This window comes from Macrobrachium rosenbergii, chromosome 42, assembly GCF_040412425.1.
Source record: "Macrobrachium rosenbergii isolate ZJJX-2024 chromosome 42, ASM4041242v1, whole genome shotgun sequence".
Classification (NCBI taxonomy): Eukaryota; Metazoa; Arthropoda; class Malacostraca; order Decapoda; family Palaemonidae; genus Macrobrachium; species Macrobrachium rosenbergii.
In genome coordinates, this window is record NC_089782.1 from 5,708,166 (window position 1) to 5,725,507 (window position 17,342).

General features: G+C 43.7%; 1 protein-coding gene across 1 annotated transcript in view; it reads right to left on the bottom strand.

Moving 5' to 3' along the window:
• The window catches only part of waw (Translation factor waclaw), a 570,569-nt gene that overhangs the window by 408,124 nt on the left and 145,103 nt on the right, over positions 1 to 17,342 (bottom strand). The window contains exon 6 of the mRNA XM_067085359.1: positions 4,156 to 4,292. Coding sequence (XP_066941460.1) covers positions 4,156 to 4,292 — 137 coding nt within the window. The remainder of the gene's footprint in view (positions 1 to 4,155; positions 4,293 to 17,342) is intronic.

Genomic DNA, 17,342 nt, shown 5'->3' on the forward strand with positions numbered 1-17,342 from the left:
AATGGCCAGGAACGTTGCTTCCACAGGGCACCTTCCTTCAACTTCACTCCGACAATTTCTACAGGATGGCGGACATCGTAACCTCCAGGGGAGCTAAGCAGGAACAGAACGGAAGCGGGCCCGGGCACCACCACCAGGAGAAGCAGTAGGCATGGCCAGGACAGCCGATGCAGGAGCTATGAAAGCGGTTCGGAAGGCAGGAGCTACAGCAACGGCCAGGAACGTCCCATGACAGTCACCACCAGCGACAGGAATGATCAGGGCGGCTGCGGCAGGAGACCAGGAAGAGCCGCCCAGAGACTGTCGTCGAGTTAATAGGAGCATAACACAGGAAACAGCACGAGCAGATGGACCACAGATATGCCAGAGGCAGTGCCACGGCATGCATGAAGGCCAGCAATGACAGCGATCAATCCACATCGGTGGGAACAGAGTCGGAACAATCCCGACGTGGAACTGTCATTCCAACCAGGTACTGTGGTCGGTTCCGAAGCAACAATGAATGAATGTCGAGACTCCATCATGCAAGATGTCCCCTGAGATACAGCCAACTACTGCTGTGTCTGCAATGCTCACTGTCAACCTGAAAGAAAAAGCAAATATGATTAGCAGAGGGAGACTCCTCTCGCTACGAGGGGAACTGCCCTACGCAGCGAGAGGAGGCCCCTAGAAGAGACACCTGACTGCCCACGTGGCAGCCCACTCCTCGCGGTCTTTGCCCGACGAGAGAGCGAAGGGCAAAGGAGAGAGATCTGTACTGAAGGAGAGATAAGGAAGAATCTACAGGGAGAGAGAAGGACGGAGGGGAGGCCACCAAGGGCGCCGTGGAAGTGGAGCTTACTAACGACGCCCGCAACCTACCCCCAACACAACTCTAAGTGCAGGCAGCGAAAACAACACTCACCACAAGTAGGAAGGAAGTACTCATGCCCCTTGTACACGGAGGGCGGGAGCCCAGGATGGGAGGCGAATTCTTACAACCCAATCAATGTAGGGAAGCGAAGATATTACGTCCCAATCTAATAGCTCCGAACATACAGGGGAACGCTTCAGTATCTAAATAAAGGGCTACTGGAAGAGAAGTATTACCACTCAGTTACGCCCCTCTAAATACGCCCTTGGCCGTCAAACCCAAGACACAGCGCAAGGGAACGACAGCTTATGCAAGGTTATCACAATTCGTGGGTTTGTATTCATACATATCAAACATGCGTAAATATACACAAAAATACAGAAAGATCCCACCGGGATAGTAAGAGCTTAACGACAGTCAGGCAATGAGATCCGAAACCACGTCTGTACCGCATGATGGCCGAAAGCAAACTGGAATGTTTACATCCGGGCAGGTTGGTATTCCTGCCTACCTGGTGGTAGTTACTGCCTAACCACCTTGCTCAAGAGTTTAACGGCTGTTTCCAGCCTACGCTGAAAGTAATTCGTAATGTAAAAGACCGACGGTTTGTATATCATGTCGGAACAAATAGATAAATTTAAGTTGTCTCAGTTAGAATTAAGGAAGCTTGAAAATTTGAACTATGTTGATGAATATTTCTACTACAAAGAAACTGTCTCCCCAATTTTATCAATAGTAAATCTAGTGGTAATAGTAATAACTGTTATATTGTTTATCCTGGTAGTGAGAAATCTTATTATCAGAAAAATACAAGGGATATTGACAGAACTCAATAACAACATTAACTGACAATTGATGTTAACATTATTTGTACAAGATAGTTTATTGTTCATATGTTCATTAAATATATTTATAAATTAATATACAATACTTATTATTTGATATGTTTGATATTCTAATATAATTTTTTTTTTAGAATGTTTAATGAACTTCTGTCTTTTCCTCCACAATAGGAGAAACAATTTTTATTATATCCATTACAGTTGTATCCATTTTATTATGTTTAATTAAACATTGAAGACAATGTTTGGTAGGTGACCGAGTGATGTAATGATAGCTAGGAGAATATTAATTATGAATAGAGTAAATATGAGAGAGAGAGAGAGAGAGAGAGAGAGAGAGAGAGAGAGAGAGAGAGAGAGAGAGAGAGAGAGAGAGAGAGAGAGAGAGAATAACGAAGCAGAGGGAGTAACAACACTTCCTGTGTCATGATTAGAAAAGCAAAACACGGGCGCGAGTTTAATCTAAGGCAATCGTGACAAGAATGTTTACCTGTCTCACCTGTAAGCTTACCCTGCAACTCTCGCCGGAACTAAAGACTTCTGGTGACGTCATTAGTCCCACCTACGAAGGAGGGATTAATTCATCTAATTACACCCAAAAGGACATCGTTAGATAAGTTCCAACCACTTAGGACATCTACCAAGGCAGGACAAGTAGCAATGGTCCACCTATTGTGGGATGGGCATTTCCTTTTCAAGAGCCTTAAGGAAGAAAGGAAGAGGAGCAGAACAGAGAGAACAGGTCAGATAGAAAAGAAGCAGATAGAGAACCAAAGAGAAGATAGAAGATCCATGAGCCTGAGTGGAGTGGGGTCGAGGGCCTCACCAATTGCGGGTTGAGAAGAAAGCAAGGGTCACACTTCGATTCGTATTCATGCTACTAACTTGTATGTACAGTGTTATTTTTACTAGTGTGTTAATGAAGTAAGAAAGCTGCACAGTGTCTTCTTAACCTCCTGGGACTCAATCGCTACAATAACAACAAAGCCAGAAATGATAAAGCAACTATAAAGGAAGTAAAAAACTTCTTTACATGGGCAACGAACAAAATAAATAATAAGAAAGGAATATCATAACATTTGAAGGTGATAAAAGGACATTACAAATGGTGACATATCATTACACTAAGTAAGGTAATGTCTGTAGTAAGCAAAATGGATCAGGCCCAATGTTAGAATATGAAATTAATATAAAAATTAATTACATTACAACACTTCTGACTGGTCTCAGAATTTGTCACTTTTGTTTGACTCATAGATATCTGATATAAATTCATATGAAACAGTCCCTATATGTACAAACTGTAGAGTAATGCTAAGATTTTTTGTGTGAATGCCCAAAATATAATCAACAATGAATGTCATGTTTTGGAAAAATCAAAGATATTTTGTCTGACTCCCACTGTTTTCAATTAGCACAATTATAAAATTTTTAAAAAGCTACACAGGTACTTAATAAAATCTACACTTATTAATCAATAATGAACAATTATTCAGGCCAACACTGTGAGAGCTAAATAAATTAGTCACCGGTCTGGTTAAGCTACTTAATAATACATAACTGAATACATGATTGTCTGTACTCTACACTACAACACACTATTGTATGGTAAACTTTTTATATACAACATTATACTCCTGGCACTGCAAGTATTTTGTGCGCGTAAATGCCAAAACACATTACCATGTAACGTATATTGTAGTGTACATGTTTTGAGAGAGAGAGAGAGAGAGAGAGAGAGAGAGAGAGAGAGAGAGAGAGAGAGAGAGAGAGAGAGAGAGAGAGAGAGAGAGAGAGAGAGAGTGTTTTACATGCTATGACAGGACCAACAGACAAACCCACATACACATGTGCACTTACAGTACTCCACAGGCCACAAATATAATCTGCACATTGCAAGGCAGGAACAGTAATTCAAAATAAATACAGTGCATTCAATTACCTTCAGCCTTACATGAAGATAGTACAGTGCTGTATGGTATAGTTTAGAAAAAAAAAAAAGCAGAGCAGGACTGGATTTAAATTTTGAGCAAAAACTGAATGTCATACTGTATAAGCATTCAACATTAATCATTTGTACTGTGAAAGTTGCCTGTACTAAAGAAGTTTTAAACAAGATTCCTTTGGTTTGTCAGGTAACTGTACACTGCTCAGCTGTCAGCAAGAGGCACTCTCCTACCTTCACAGGTTTGTTTGGACACACTTCATAGTAAATGAAGTGACATAAATTGTCTTAATTAATTAATTTTTACTTTTCTTTGGGAACAACTACAGTATACAGTATAAAGTATTTGCCACAAACCAAATTGTTTTGCGAATTACCTGATGCTAATTTCTTTTACATCAATTTTCTGCTTATAATAACAAAGGTACATAATGTTTCTACTGGATGATTTTGCAAATAAATATACAGTAACGTGAAAGATACACAATCATAACTGTGAATGAAATCACACTCACAACTGTGGAACTGAAGCTTCCTTGGGAGTAAGGATCCCTACTTCTTTGACTTCATAACTCTTGCTTGTGTGAGCAGACGAAATATGATCGCCCTTTCTTACTGTTCCATCAACGACTAACAGTAAAGATACAGCACCCTGTAAAATTGGCATAACAGAGTACAATATTATAGTATGAAACATGCATTTATTGTCAAATGTGATACATATTTTTTTTTATTTCTAATATAGGTCCAGACAAGAAATTCTCCAAATAAAAAAAGAATCCACTAGGTGCATACTGCACCTGTATATGTATGAATTTATTTGTGTGTGCAGGTATGTATGTATGTATACATACATACATATATATATATATATATATATATATATATATATATATATATATATATATATATATATATATATATATATATATATATACATATATATATATATATAATGTAATCCTTCAATTACCCAGATTAATAGAGCCAAGGGTATGTCGGATAATGGTGAAATCCAAATAATGGCAAGTAAAAAATCTAAGGGTGCTGAAGGCCAACTCTGTACCCTTCCTCACCTAACTTTGTCAGTTCCACAACTGTAAATACTCAGTACATTATGCTGATAAACAAACACCATCATACTTTAAACTGAAAACTTTATGCCAAAGGCAATTATCTACCTTTTTTCCCCATATCTGTAAAATAATTTACTGCATAAATACACTTTGAAGAAAAATATAACCCCCTTCATTTTCTCTCCCTAGTAGATGACACAGTTCAGAAGGCAGGTAGCCTCCCTGTGTTTACCCACAACCCTACCATGGTTTTATGACCTTTAATGCATTTTTACACAGCTAATTCCCAATCAGTTGTTACCATACTGTATTACCATACACAAGAAAAAAAAGGGATTTTGACAAAGGAAAAATCTATTTCTGAGGGAGGCCCCGTGTCACCCGGTGAAATTCCATACTAACACGAATTTCTAGGTATAAATATTGCTAAATATACCAGAGAAAAAAGCTTTCAGGAATGTTGGAGTTACTACCCCAGATCGAGCATCTTCTAATGAAGACGTCAGTATAACCAAGGGTGAGTGAAGGATCACAACCACAGAGCCATCCCATCCCCATGTCAAGATCCCCGGGAAGAGCGAGGGGCCGTACCAGCGCCCACGCTCACCCGCCCGCCAAGCGGCGACTCCAGTGCCATCTGAACTCATTCCAGACTAGCACCACCCCCAGACTTGGCATGAGCAAGTAGGGGGGGCAAATCTGCTCCTGGGAGGGTCACCGGGTGACACGGGGCCTCCCTCAGAAATAGATTTTTCCTTTGTCAAAATCCCTTTTCTGAGCTCAGCCCCGTGTCAGCCGGTGAAATAGTGACAGAGAATCATGCCAAGACTGCAAAGCTACAACAGAAAAAAAAGGTGATCAGAAGAAAAACACATGCTATGAAAAAATAGATTTAATATGATATCTCATCAAGGAAAATTAGATTTAATAACAGGTAAGTATGGGTGGAACAACACACACCCAAAAATATAAAGACACAATGAAAATGTAAACTTAATCTAAGAACAAAGTAGAATGACAAAAATACAATATAATTAGGGGTGGAATAAAAGACTCCTACAACCTAATGGTATAAACAGTAAATATAAACTTAAATCTAAGAACAATGAGATATATACAAAACCAGGAATTGAGGTACATGAAGCAAAATAAAAACCGCTCCAGTACTTCCATCTTAATCTAAATCCACAGCATATCAAAACCAATCAACAAGACAAACAATAACCAGGTAATACTAGTATCAATTATGAGGAGCAAGGCAGTGAGGCATGATTGATCCAGAAAGGCAGGCAGAGAAATAAATGAGGCAGGTGGGCGGGGGGGGGGAAGGAAAGGATTAAGGATAATTAAGGTGGGGAGATGACACTCCCCACAGCCACTGTAGAAAATTTCAGAGCTTCGAGTGATTTTAAATAGTGGCGTTTAAACACTAGAGGTGATTTCCAACCCGTATACTTGGTAAGTTCAGCAAAATCCATATTATGAAAATAATTAGTAGAGGTAGCTACTGCACGGATATCATGAACCTTTGGGACTGAATCCGGGTTGGCTTGTTTAATAAAATACAGAATTTGCTGTCTTATAGCGTTCAACGAAAGAGTTCCACCTTTTTCCCCTGATAAAAAGAGGACCCGACTTATACTGTGGAGTTCTTTGTAGATAAGACTTTAAGGTATATACTGGACATAAGGATTGGTCCTGAGGAAGAGGCACCACCTTCCAGGGGGACCACCTGTCCTGAGGGTCTTCATTCTTAGCCAGTAGGGAAAGGAGGATTTCTCCGGACGGGAGGAAATCAACATGATCATCACCTCTAGCGAGGGCCGATAGCTCTGAAATTCTGGCACCTGAAGCCAAGCTAATCAGAAACAAGGTTTTTCTTAACAGATCCAGATACGAGCATTGTGAGTTATCAATGTCAGTGGCTAATTTCAAAACATCGTTGAGGAACCAGGTAACAGAATGTGGGCGTGTTACCGGCCTCAAACGGGCGCATGCTCTAGGGATGGAGGAGAAATATGAATCTGTAAGGTCGATTTTGAAACCATACAAAAATACCTTCTTTAAGGCTGATTTAACTGTAGTAATAGTGGCCGGGGCAAGGCCTTTTTCAAACAATGACCTAAAGAAAGAAACCGCTAGGTTAGTAGTCATAGTTTGAGCTCCAGATGCCTTTAAAAAGGATGCCAGTTTTTTGACTGCTGAATCATACTGTCTGAGAGTAGAATCTCTCTTATCAGATTCTAGAAACAGAGTGTTGACGGGGTCAATGTTTGCTCCCTTTTTTGCAGCAAACTTTATAAAGTCCATAAAACCAGGGCATTCTGAATTCTTAAGGAAGCTGACACAGTCTTTGTTTGTACTACTTGGGTCAGTCTGGGTTTGGGTATCTGATGACACCGCAACTTGAGTTCCTGGAGCAGAGGGAACCAGTTGCTCTTCGGCCAATAGGGAGCTACCAGAGCTAGTTGGCCGTTGAATGACCTGAGTTTGTGCAGTACTTTCAACAACATGTTTATTGGGGAAACAAGTAGATCCTCTCCCAACAGTTCCAATCTATGGACATCGCATCCATGTGCGAAGGCCTGGGGTCCAGGTTGGGAGCCACATAACAGGGAAGCTTGTGATTGTTCTCCGTGGCGAACAGATCCACTTGGAGTCCCGGAACCCGGCGGCGAATCCAATTGAACGACTCCCGTCCAGAGACCACTCCGTCTCCAACGGAGTAGTCCTGACAGAGAGTCCGCCACCACGCCCCGCACCCCGCTAGGTGGGTGGCTGACAAATGCCAGCCGTGCTTGTTCGCCAGGGAGAAGATAGCTACCATCACCTGGTTTACGCGACCTGATTTGGAGCCGCCCCTGTTGATGCAATGAACCACCACGGCGCTGTCCAACACCAGCCTGATGTGAATCCGGCCGGCGGGGCGGAGTTTCTTGAGAGTTAGAAACACTGCCATAGCTTCCAAGGTGTTTATATGAAACTGTTGGAACATTGTAGACCATGTTCCTTGAACTTTTTATTTTGGTGAGTACCCTCCCCAGCCGCTTAATGAAGCGTCTGTGTGGATTACCAACGCCGGAGGGGGAAATTGGAGCGGAACCGACTTCGACAGGCCACTGGCTGTGGACCATGGTCGGAGCCTTGTTTTCAAGATTCGCGGGATTGAAGAGACCCTGTCTCTGAGTCTGACATTGGCTCGTCTCCGCCACACTCTGTTTATATCTTTTAGTTTCGCTTTCAAGAGCAGGTCCGTCACTGAGGCAAACTGAAGGGAGCCGAGAATTCTCTCTTGAGACCGGTGGGATGCTGCTTTGTCCTTCAAAAATTTCCTGGTAGCGGAGGCAATCTCCTTCCGCTTAGATGGCGGGAGAGACAGCCTGTACGAGGATAGGTCCCACTGGAGACCTAGCCACTGAAACCGGGACTCCGGAGTCAGGCGGGACTTCTCCCTGTTCAACTGAAAGCCTAACGACTCCAGGAACTTGATCACTATGGCTGTAGCCTTTCGGCACTCCTGAACTGTTGGAGCCCAGATTATCCAATCGTCCAGGTAAGCCGCCAGGGAGATCCCCCGGGACCGCAGTTGCTGAACGACTGTTTCCGCCAGTTTCGTAAAAATTCTGGGGGCTACATTGAGTCCGAAAGGCATGACTCTGAAGGAGTAGGCTTGTTTCCCGAGCTTGAAATCCAGGAAGGGAGAGAAGTTCCGCGCAACCGGGACGTGATAGTAAGCGTCTCAAAGATCGATAGAGGTGGTGACGGCTCCACGCTGTAGTAGAGTCCGTACTTGAGCCACCGTAAGCATGCGAAACTTGTCGCATCTTATGTAGCGATTTAGACGTGACAGATCTAGAATCACTCTTTGCTGATCGGAATCTTTCTTTGGAACAGTGAACAACCTGCCTTGAAATTTGAGGTGTCTTACTTCCTTTATTGCTCTCTTGTTGAGAAGCTCCGTCACAAAATCCTGTAGGGTTTTGGAGGGGGGTTGGTAAAACCTGGTCAAGGGAGGGGGATCCTTGATCCAGCTCTAACCCAGACCTTTGGACACAATACTGTGTCCCCAGGGACTGAAGGACCACTGGTCTCTGAACCAGTAAAGGCGACCACCTACCTGACTGGTCTCAGTGGGAGGAAGAGGGTTTGTTTCCTCTACCACGGCCTGATTTTCCCCGGGAGGCAGATCCAGCTCTGCCTCTGTATGGGGCTCGACCTCTGCCCCCCCTTGCGCTTCTATTAAGGCCGTGAAAGACCCCACGGCCCTCATAGGTGGAACTGTACGCTGGAGAGGAGACGTACGATGGTGCAGCAAGGGGTTGGGCTGGTTGAACCAGCACGTATTGATGGGGTTGAGCCTTGGAGGTGGAGGGTTGGCCCACCGCCGAGACTGGGACAGCCTGAACCATTGTCTGGGGATGAGGCCTCCTGTGCCTCCTGAATCGTTTCCCCGACTTACCCTGGGAGCTGCCAGCTTCGGGGGTTTTCCGCTTGAAGGCGGAGATACCCCAACGAGAGCGTAGGCTTTGATTGGCCCTGGTAGCCTCGCTCAGGACTTGTGAGACTTCGTTCTCTGGGAATAAATTAATCCCCCAGATGGAACTCTTCATGAGCTTGTTAGGCTCATGACGAATGGTGGTATCCGCGAAAATGAATTTGCGGCACTCCAACTTCGCCATCATGAAGTCATACAGTCTGACTGAAAACCTGCCAACAGGGATTTAGCCAGAACCTGAAACAGCTGCTCGTCTGCACAGGAGACGGCGACCGCTTCTGACAGGCACAAGGAGTTTAAGGACCGGCTGAGTCTAGTCCGTGCCTCAAACTCCGCCTTCAGGAGAGCTTCCGGGAGTTTAGGAAGCTGCTCGCTGAACTGAGAGGACGCACAGAAAGCGTCCAATTTACCCACTGTAAAAGTGGACGGGGCATCCTTCCAGAACTCCTCACCTCCCGGGAATACCAGGGATGTGAAGTCCGTCTCCCTGAGCTGAGGCAAGGGTTTGCCTTCGAAGCAAGCCTGAGCCGTCGCCAAAGCAACTTTGTTCAGGCAGGGAGTGGGCAACTTATCACCCAGGGAAAACATGGCGTAGTTGCCCTTAAACGGAGTCAGTTTCGTATTCTCTGCCTGCCACTCCGTAAGAGTGCGCAGCAGAGCAGATTGGGCCTGGTCCCTAGGGAAGATCACCGTCTCCTTAGGGACCTTGTCTGATCGTACCCAGGCTTCCTCCGTCAGCCTAACGAAGCCTGGGTAGGGGGGCAAGAGGTCAGGGGGGAAGAACTCCAACTCCTCCAGACGTCTCGTGCCCAGACCCTCGATGGTCAGGGTATCCTCATGGCGAATGGCACAAAGAACAAAACGCCACGGGTTCCCTACATCAAAAGGAGGGAGGGAGGCAGTATCAGGGATCTGGTAACCTGGTCCGGCACCGCCGGAGCGCGCCATATCAGCAATAAGATTCTCCTGACTCTGTAACCTCTCCGCCAGCTTAGAAAGCTTAGAGTCGACCTCCGAAGAGAACTTTGCAAGTAACATCCCGGCAAACGCCTCAGGGTCAAAGGGAGGCTGGCGAGGAGGGCTGGGTCTGGCCGCCCTCTTACTCGCTCCTTTGCCCGAGGTTCCTGGTTTGCTCCCGGAGGCCAAAGGTACGGCAACCTTTGACTTCGACGCGGGGAAAGGGGATGTCTTGCGGGAAGATGAGGACTTGAAGCCCTTCGCCTTCCACGACGCCTTCAACTTGGGGACAGTAGATGGAGCGCTGTCCCTCAAGATAGAAGACTTAGAAAAGCCCTGAAAGGAAGAGGTAGAGGATGAAGGGGAATCAAAGAGGGCGCCCGCCCCCGCTGCCTCACTTACCTCACCACCTACCTGGTCCTGCTCAGTATTCATTGGCTCCAGGTCCAAGTCCAGAGCGGCGACGTCCTCCGAAACCTCCGCGTAAAGAGAATCTTCTAGGAGTGGCTGGGTCACGACCCGGATCTGCTCGATGATGGGTGCGGCCACGTCAGTTGGTACGGCCGCAGCGATCCGGGCTCCGGGGTAGAGCAGATCTCTCAGTTTCTCGTCGAGAACATAGGGTTTCCCCGACAGGACGTTTCTCCCAAACCCAGCCACCCAGGCGCAGAGAGACTCAAGGGACTCCTTCTTGGAGGACTCGTCGGCCGACTCGTCCTGGATGCACCCGCAAAGAGTGAAGCAAACCTCGCAGCCCTCTGGGTGCCAGACGATCAAGTCATCAAGCCGGACCGCACAGCCAGCGTGGGTCCGACACACCACGTGCCCGTAGGGTTGGTGGAGGGTAGCAGTACACCCGGGCTCCTCACAACGAACAGTCTGTAAGTGTAAACAGTAAATGAGCTTACCCTTCTAAGAAACTTAAACTAAGCAGGCAAGGGTATTTCAAACTGTACCACCGGAGTACTCCGGCGGAATGAAAAATCCCCGTCAGAGACGGGCCTACTAGAAAAGTAACTTAAAATTAAGGTAAGCAGGAAACCCCCCCGACTGCCGGAATACTCCGGCGGAACGAGGGAGCCGAATCAACGGGACCTTCACCACAAGGGGTGCCGGGAACAGGACGGCGGAACCCAAGGGTAAGATCACCGGACTCTATAATCATAACAGAAATAAATATAAATATATATCCGACGGCGGGGTGAGCCGCCGGGAAAAACATAAAAACATATAAACATATATCCGACGGCGGGGTGAGCCGCCGGGAAAAATATAAATGCATACATATATAGGGGATGGTAACATAATCGGTTAACAAAGATATACAAATCCACATTCCCCGGAGTCCGGTACCACCCTCTCCGGGGATCTCAAGCCTCTACCGCTAGAGAACAAACGAAGGGTGAGGCTACAAAACACCACAATCCACCAGGGCAGGTGTAAGCGCCAGTCAACCCAACCAGAGTATCTCGAACGCCGGAGCGAACGCGGGACAAGGCTGAGAAGAGAAACCCTGAGAAGGATCGAAAACCTGCTCGATCCTAGGAGAGCGGGTTAACGAAGCACGGGGCTCAGCAAAATGCCACCTGGGACCAGCCCTGGGAGGGAGCGAATCCCTCCACCAGGAAAGATCCCACAACTCGGAGTGGAAGTCGGACACTGACGTCACCCGCTCGAGAAGATGACAAAGAGCTGGACCAGAGTAAATCAGGGTGGAGGGGGAGGGGGGTGGTGGGATAGGGAAGGGAGTAGGCCAGAGCAGAGGAAAACAGGAGACTGGGGAAGAGGCTCACCCACTCAACTTTAAGCCAACCACGCAAGGTAATAATACCAGCTGGAGAGATCATGGCCTACTCCGAAGGAAAGGGAAGGGAAAAACGACTAAGACCTCCATACTCTCACCCCACACATAGACGTAGCCTATGACATAAAACAAGGGGGGAGAAGGAAAGGGGGGAACGAGGGAACAACAGGGAGAGAAATTCCCGAGTCGAAGACCAGCCAGAGCCAAACGTAAGGGAATGCTATAAAAGCATGGAGGAGACACACCCACAGAAAAAACCTCAACCCCTCCGTAAAGGAGGGGGAAGACAGTGGGGTCTCACTCCGCCACCCAAACAACGGTCAGAGGAAGGCACGACAACAGAAACTCCCTCCACCTGCTGACCCTCTCCTCTCGCCTAACCTAACTCAGGTGAAAGGGAGAGCAGGAGGTCAAAGGCGCAATAAAAAGCCTAACATACACTAGGCTACTATAAATAAGATAACCAGAATAAATCACCACCATATGTGCAAAAATAATAAAATAAAATAAAATAATTTTGTGCTTGTGCTAGGCGCATAGCCTAACCGAGGGAGGCGACAGGGTGAGCCTGACGTCCCCACGGAACTATACAAATGTAAACAGTTAACAACATGGTGTCGAGCACTAGCAAAATAATAATAAAATAATTATAAAGCTAAAACTGTCCAAGAAGAAACATCCTGGGGAGTTACCTAAGCGGGAAGATGACAGGAACCCGATGCGGGAACCCCGAAGATACGGATCAAAAACATTATCGTTAGAGAGACACCGAAACAACCCAGCTTAGGAAAAGCCACCAGGATGAATCCTAGGGGAATAAAGATAAGTAATGAGCCGACAAGGAAAAACCCAAACAGAACAAGCTGGACGGGTAAACCTCGCGGACAACATGGCTGGCGTGGGGACGGCGTAGCGTCATAACAAAGCCACATATAATTAATAATTATGGGCTGAGACAGCCAAACTTATCATAAAAACCCCACAATAAGATGGTACTTAACTTGGAAACGGTAAAGCTGCTCGACGACATGCTTGAAGATGAAAATAAGAAGCAAAGCACAAGCCACACAGAAAAAACAAATCGCAAGATCAAGTGCTAGAAATGGAATGAGTTCAGATGGCGCTGGAGTCGCCGCTTGGCGGGCGGGTGAGCGTGGGTGCTGGTACGGCCCCTCGCTCTTCCCGGGGATCTTGACATGGGGATGTCTATCGAGCGTGGCTCTGTGGTTGTGATCCTTCACTCACCCTTGGTTATACTGACGTCTTCATTAGAAGATGCTCGATCTGGGGGTAGTAACTCCAGCATTCCTGAAAGCTTTTTTCTCTGGTATATTTAGCAATATTTATACCTAGAAATTCGTGTTAGTATGGAATTTCACCGGCTGACACGGGGCTGAGCTCAGAAATGTATAGGCTATGTGTGAACTATAGACCTAGGCTTCCCCAGATTTTACTCTCATAGCATCCATTTGCAAAAGCCAAATAACCTATTAAAACTGTACTTAAGATAAAGGTAATGGTAATGAAAATGTTATTTTACTTACAGTATCCATTTATACTGTATTACCATACTGATATATTATCATCGTATTATGTATAAAAAAAAGATCGTCTCACCACCTGTAATGTTTACTTTCTCAGAATCAGCTGATTGCGCCTACTACCGAAAGAATTAGGAAAATAATCTTTTACTCGCTAAAAGAAACAAATGTATTAATGGAATTATTTTTATTTTCTTACATAAATGTAAAATGGGTATGCAAAGGTGAAATAACATACTTATGTTGAAGTAAAATCCCTCAAAATCGCAAAACAGCTGTTTCCCGATTCGCTTGTTTACCAGTGTAAACATACCTCAGTTCCAGTTCCTCCCGCCCCCCTCTCTCTCTCAGTACTATACGTACAGTCACTCAAAAATGTTTTGCAACATGTTCCAGAAGTTTTCGTTCACCTAACAGTAATTTGTTCTTTTGATATTTACAAGGAAATGTAATTTTCTTATTCGATTTTGGTTATTAATCATATGGTTAACAGCATAAAAAAAGAATGATGAGTGAAAAATTCATATTACATAAAATGCCGAAACATTTTGAAAAATTTAACTTCAGATGATTGGGCAAAAGAGTCAAGGAAAAAACTATTTCGAATCCAGATAAAAGCTTATTGACTAATAAAATAATATTGAATAATCATCAATGAAATTAAATATAAATAAAGAAAGAAAGAATTTAACCATTATCATTGTCAAAAACAAAAAAGAAAAAATCTCATAACGTCGTATGTTATCGTGTGACTCCACATTCGGGCAGGAAAGTTAAACTAAACTGTCTTGTCACTTGCACCGATAAGATGGGCAACAGACTCAGCTACACCACAATCATTAGCTTGCAGGAGACTAATGTTTCTATCGTAGATATTGCTCGGCAGCTTAGCGTAAATAAAACAACCATGTATACAGAGGCGTTGTGAGGGAGGGGCTGGGGGGGACATATGTCCCCGGGCGCAGCATTGAGGGGGCACCAAATTGAAGTTGGGAAGACATCTATTTTGGGAGAAACGGGGTGATGAAACCAGTAACTTAGAATCTTTAAGTTTTTATGAGTTTTCAGTACACATTTTATATTTAATGAAGAATGACTTCCTTTAATGATCATTATATATAAATGTAATCATTATGTGTTCATTACTATACTATCAAATTTTATTACGTACTTATAAAATAAGTGGTTCTGTGACTGTGAGTCAGTGCAAAGATATTGGATAGTTACCTCCCGTCAATCTAGTGTTTCGTTTTCTTTCGTGAGCATTTTTTGTGCATAACAAACTGCAGACAATTATTTCTGCATTTTCATAAAGCTGAGGCTGATGTTATTACCAATACATAAAGTATTTTATTTATCTTTTGCAACGAAAAATATAGTAAAAAATTTTAATTTATGCTACTTTTTTTTTTATTCTCGAATGAGAAAGACGTCAGTCACAACAACACTCAAGCCGTCAACACAATTTCACAATTTTATACACGCCGTGAGAACCAAGGTATGAAAAAGTTAGCACAGAAGGTAGCCACAGAGTCCAGGCCCCAGAGGTAGACTAAATCAATTTTACTAATACAAGACTAGGAAGTGATTGCTAATTTGTCTTAAGCGGCTATTACCAGGGTAAGTTTTGCGTGAGGACAGCACCTGGTATTCCATCAACCATCATCTCAGCATGCTCAGGCTAGCATAATCACAATATACTGCTTAAACAAAGTCTCCAATCCAAAGTCCCCTTCATATTTGTCTGCTGAAGTTCAAAATGAATTCATCCAGATTATTGTATCTACTGTTAGAAGCACTTTACTGAATGACATCCGAAGAGCTAAGTGTTAATGTAAAATGCTTGATTCCACTCCAGATACTGCACACAGGGAACAAATGTCAGAGATCATAAGATATGTACAGATAAACTATGAAGAAAAAAACAGTTTGCATGAAAGAGAGCTTCCTTGGATTTATTCAAGTACACCAAAAGGATGCAGCAAGTACGATAAATGTAGTAATGAAGCAGCTGGAGAAAGATCAATTGCCTTTTGAAGACTGTCGTTCTCAGTGTTATGATAATGCTGCTGTCATGTCTGGACACAAATCAGGAGTACAACAAAGCCTTGCTACAGTGAACCCTAAAACAATATATGTGAACTGTAACAACCACTCACTAAATTTGGCTGGGGTTCATTCCGCTAGTCGTGAGGTAGTGATGGTCACATTTTTTGGAATTGCACAGGCAGCGTATGTTTTTTTTTCAAGGTCAATCTATAGATGGGAGAGATTAAAGAAGAATTTGCCTATATCTGTGAAAGCTGAATCTGAAACACACTGGAGTGCTAGAGCTGATGCAGTTTGACCCATACATGAAAATGTGGGGGATTTGGTCCAACTTTTAGAGACCTTCGGAAGTGATTAGAATGAGACAACAGATACCTGAAGCGAAGCAACACAGCTATTGAGCAGATTTTTGACATTTGATTTCTTTGCTGCCCAAAGTTTTTGGAACACTCTACTTACCAAGATTGACAGAGTCCAGAAGCGGCTGCAGGATCCCAAATTGAATTTCCATGAGGCAGCACAAGATAGCCAGGCGTTGCAAGTTTATTTCCTTGCTAATCGGGAGGATATCTGCCAGACATCTATCATAAAAGCAAAGGAGCTCTGTCATGCTTGGGATGTGAGAATTGCCAGACGATGTAGAGTTAGGAAAAAGATGCCTGATGAAACTGGAGATGATGCTGCCGCAGGCCTCTCAGCAGAGAATGAGATGCAACATCTGCTAAAAGGTACTATTGACAGAATGCATAATGAAGTGGGCGAACGGTTCATCAGATTGCATAACCTGGATTCAAAGTTTGGCTTTCTTTTGGATATTAAGGAGTTGCTATCTACAACCAATGAAGCATACATCAATGTGGCAAGTTTCTATGACACTGACTTAGATGGCTTGGAACTGTTCAGCGAAACTGTAGATTGCAGAATGCTGCTTAAACACGAGATGATGTTCTGATATCTAACCCACAGGAATTACTTTGTTTCATTGTACAATATGGGGATGAAAGTGTTTTCCCAAACCTTCGAGTTGCCCTTCAGATACTGCTGACCATTGCAGTATCAATTGCTAGGTGCGAGCGATCATTTAGTAAGTTGAAACTTATCTTGTCACATCTGAGAACATCTATGGGGCAAGAGATTGTCAGCTTTGACTTTACTAAGTGTAGAGCAAGAGATAGCAAACAAAATAAACTTTGATGATGTGAGAGACAAATCTGCAGCTGTAAAAGCTAGAAAGATAAAATTGTAAACATACTGTAATGTGCATCAATACTTAATGTACTACAATTCATTGTCAATCCCTTTCTTTGTTTAGGTTTTCTGCTATCAATATCTGCCTAATTATCTTTACACTCTAATACCTTTATACCATCTTATTTCCTTGCATATGGTTGATCCTAAGCATCCATCACTTTAATCTTTTTGTTTTCATTATTTTGACGCATGTTAAAAATTCTTTAAAGAAAAGTAAGGTTTATAGTTAGTGAACTAATTCATCTTTGTTCTTATATGTTTTCTTTTCAGGCATTATAACTATTCAGTCTTTTACCACAAATTCTGTATTTTTTTTTAGTATTAATTTCTATGCTGGCAACAAATTGTAGATTTTCATGATTTTCTTAGCCCCCTGTATTCCCTAATGTTTAACTCCTTTTTAACTCAAATTTATTTAATTTGCCACTTGTCTTTGGTTATCAAGAGTTACTGGTTACTGTGATGCTTTACTATAATCTACACTTTAGCTAGGTATTTTATCAACATTTTATCAACATTATTTTCCGCT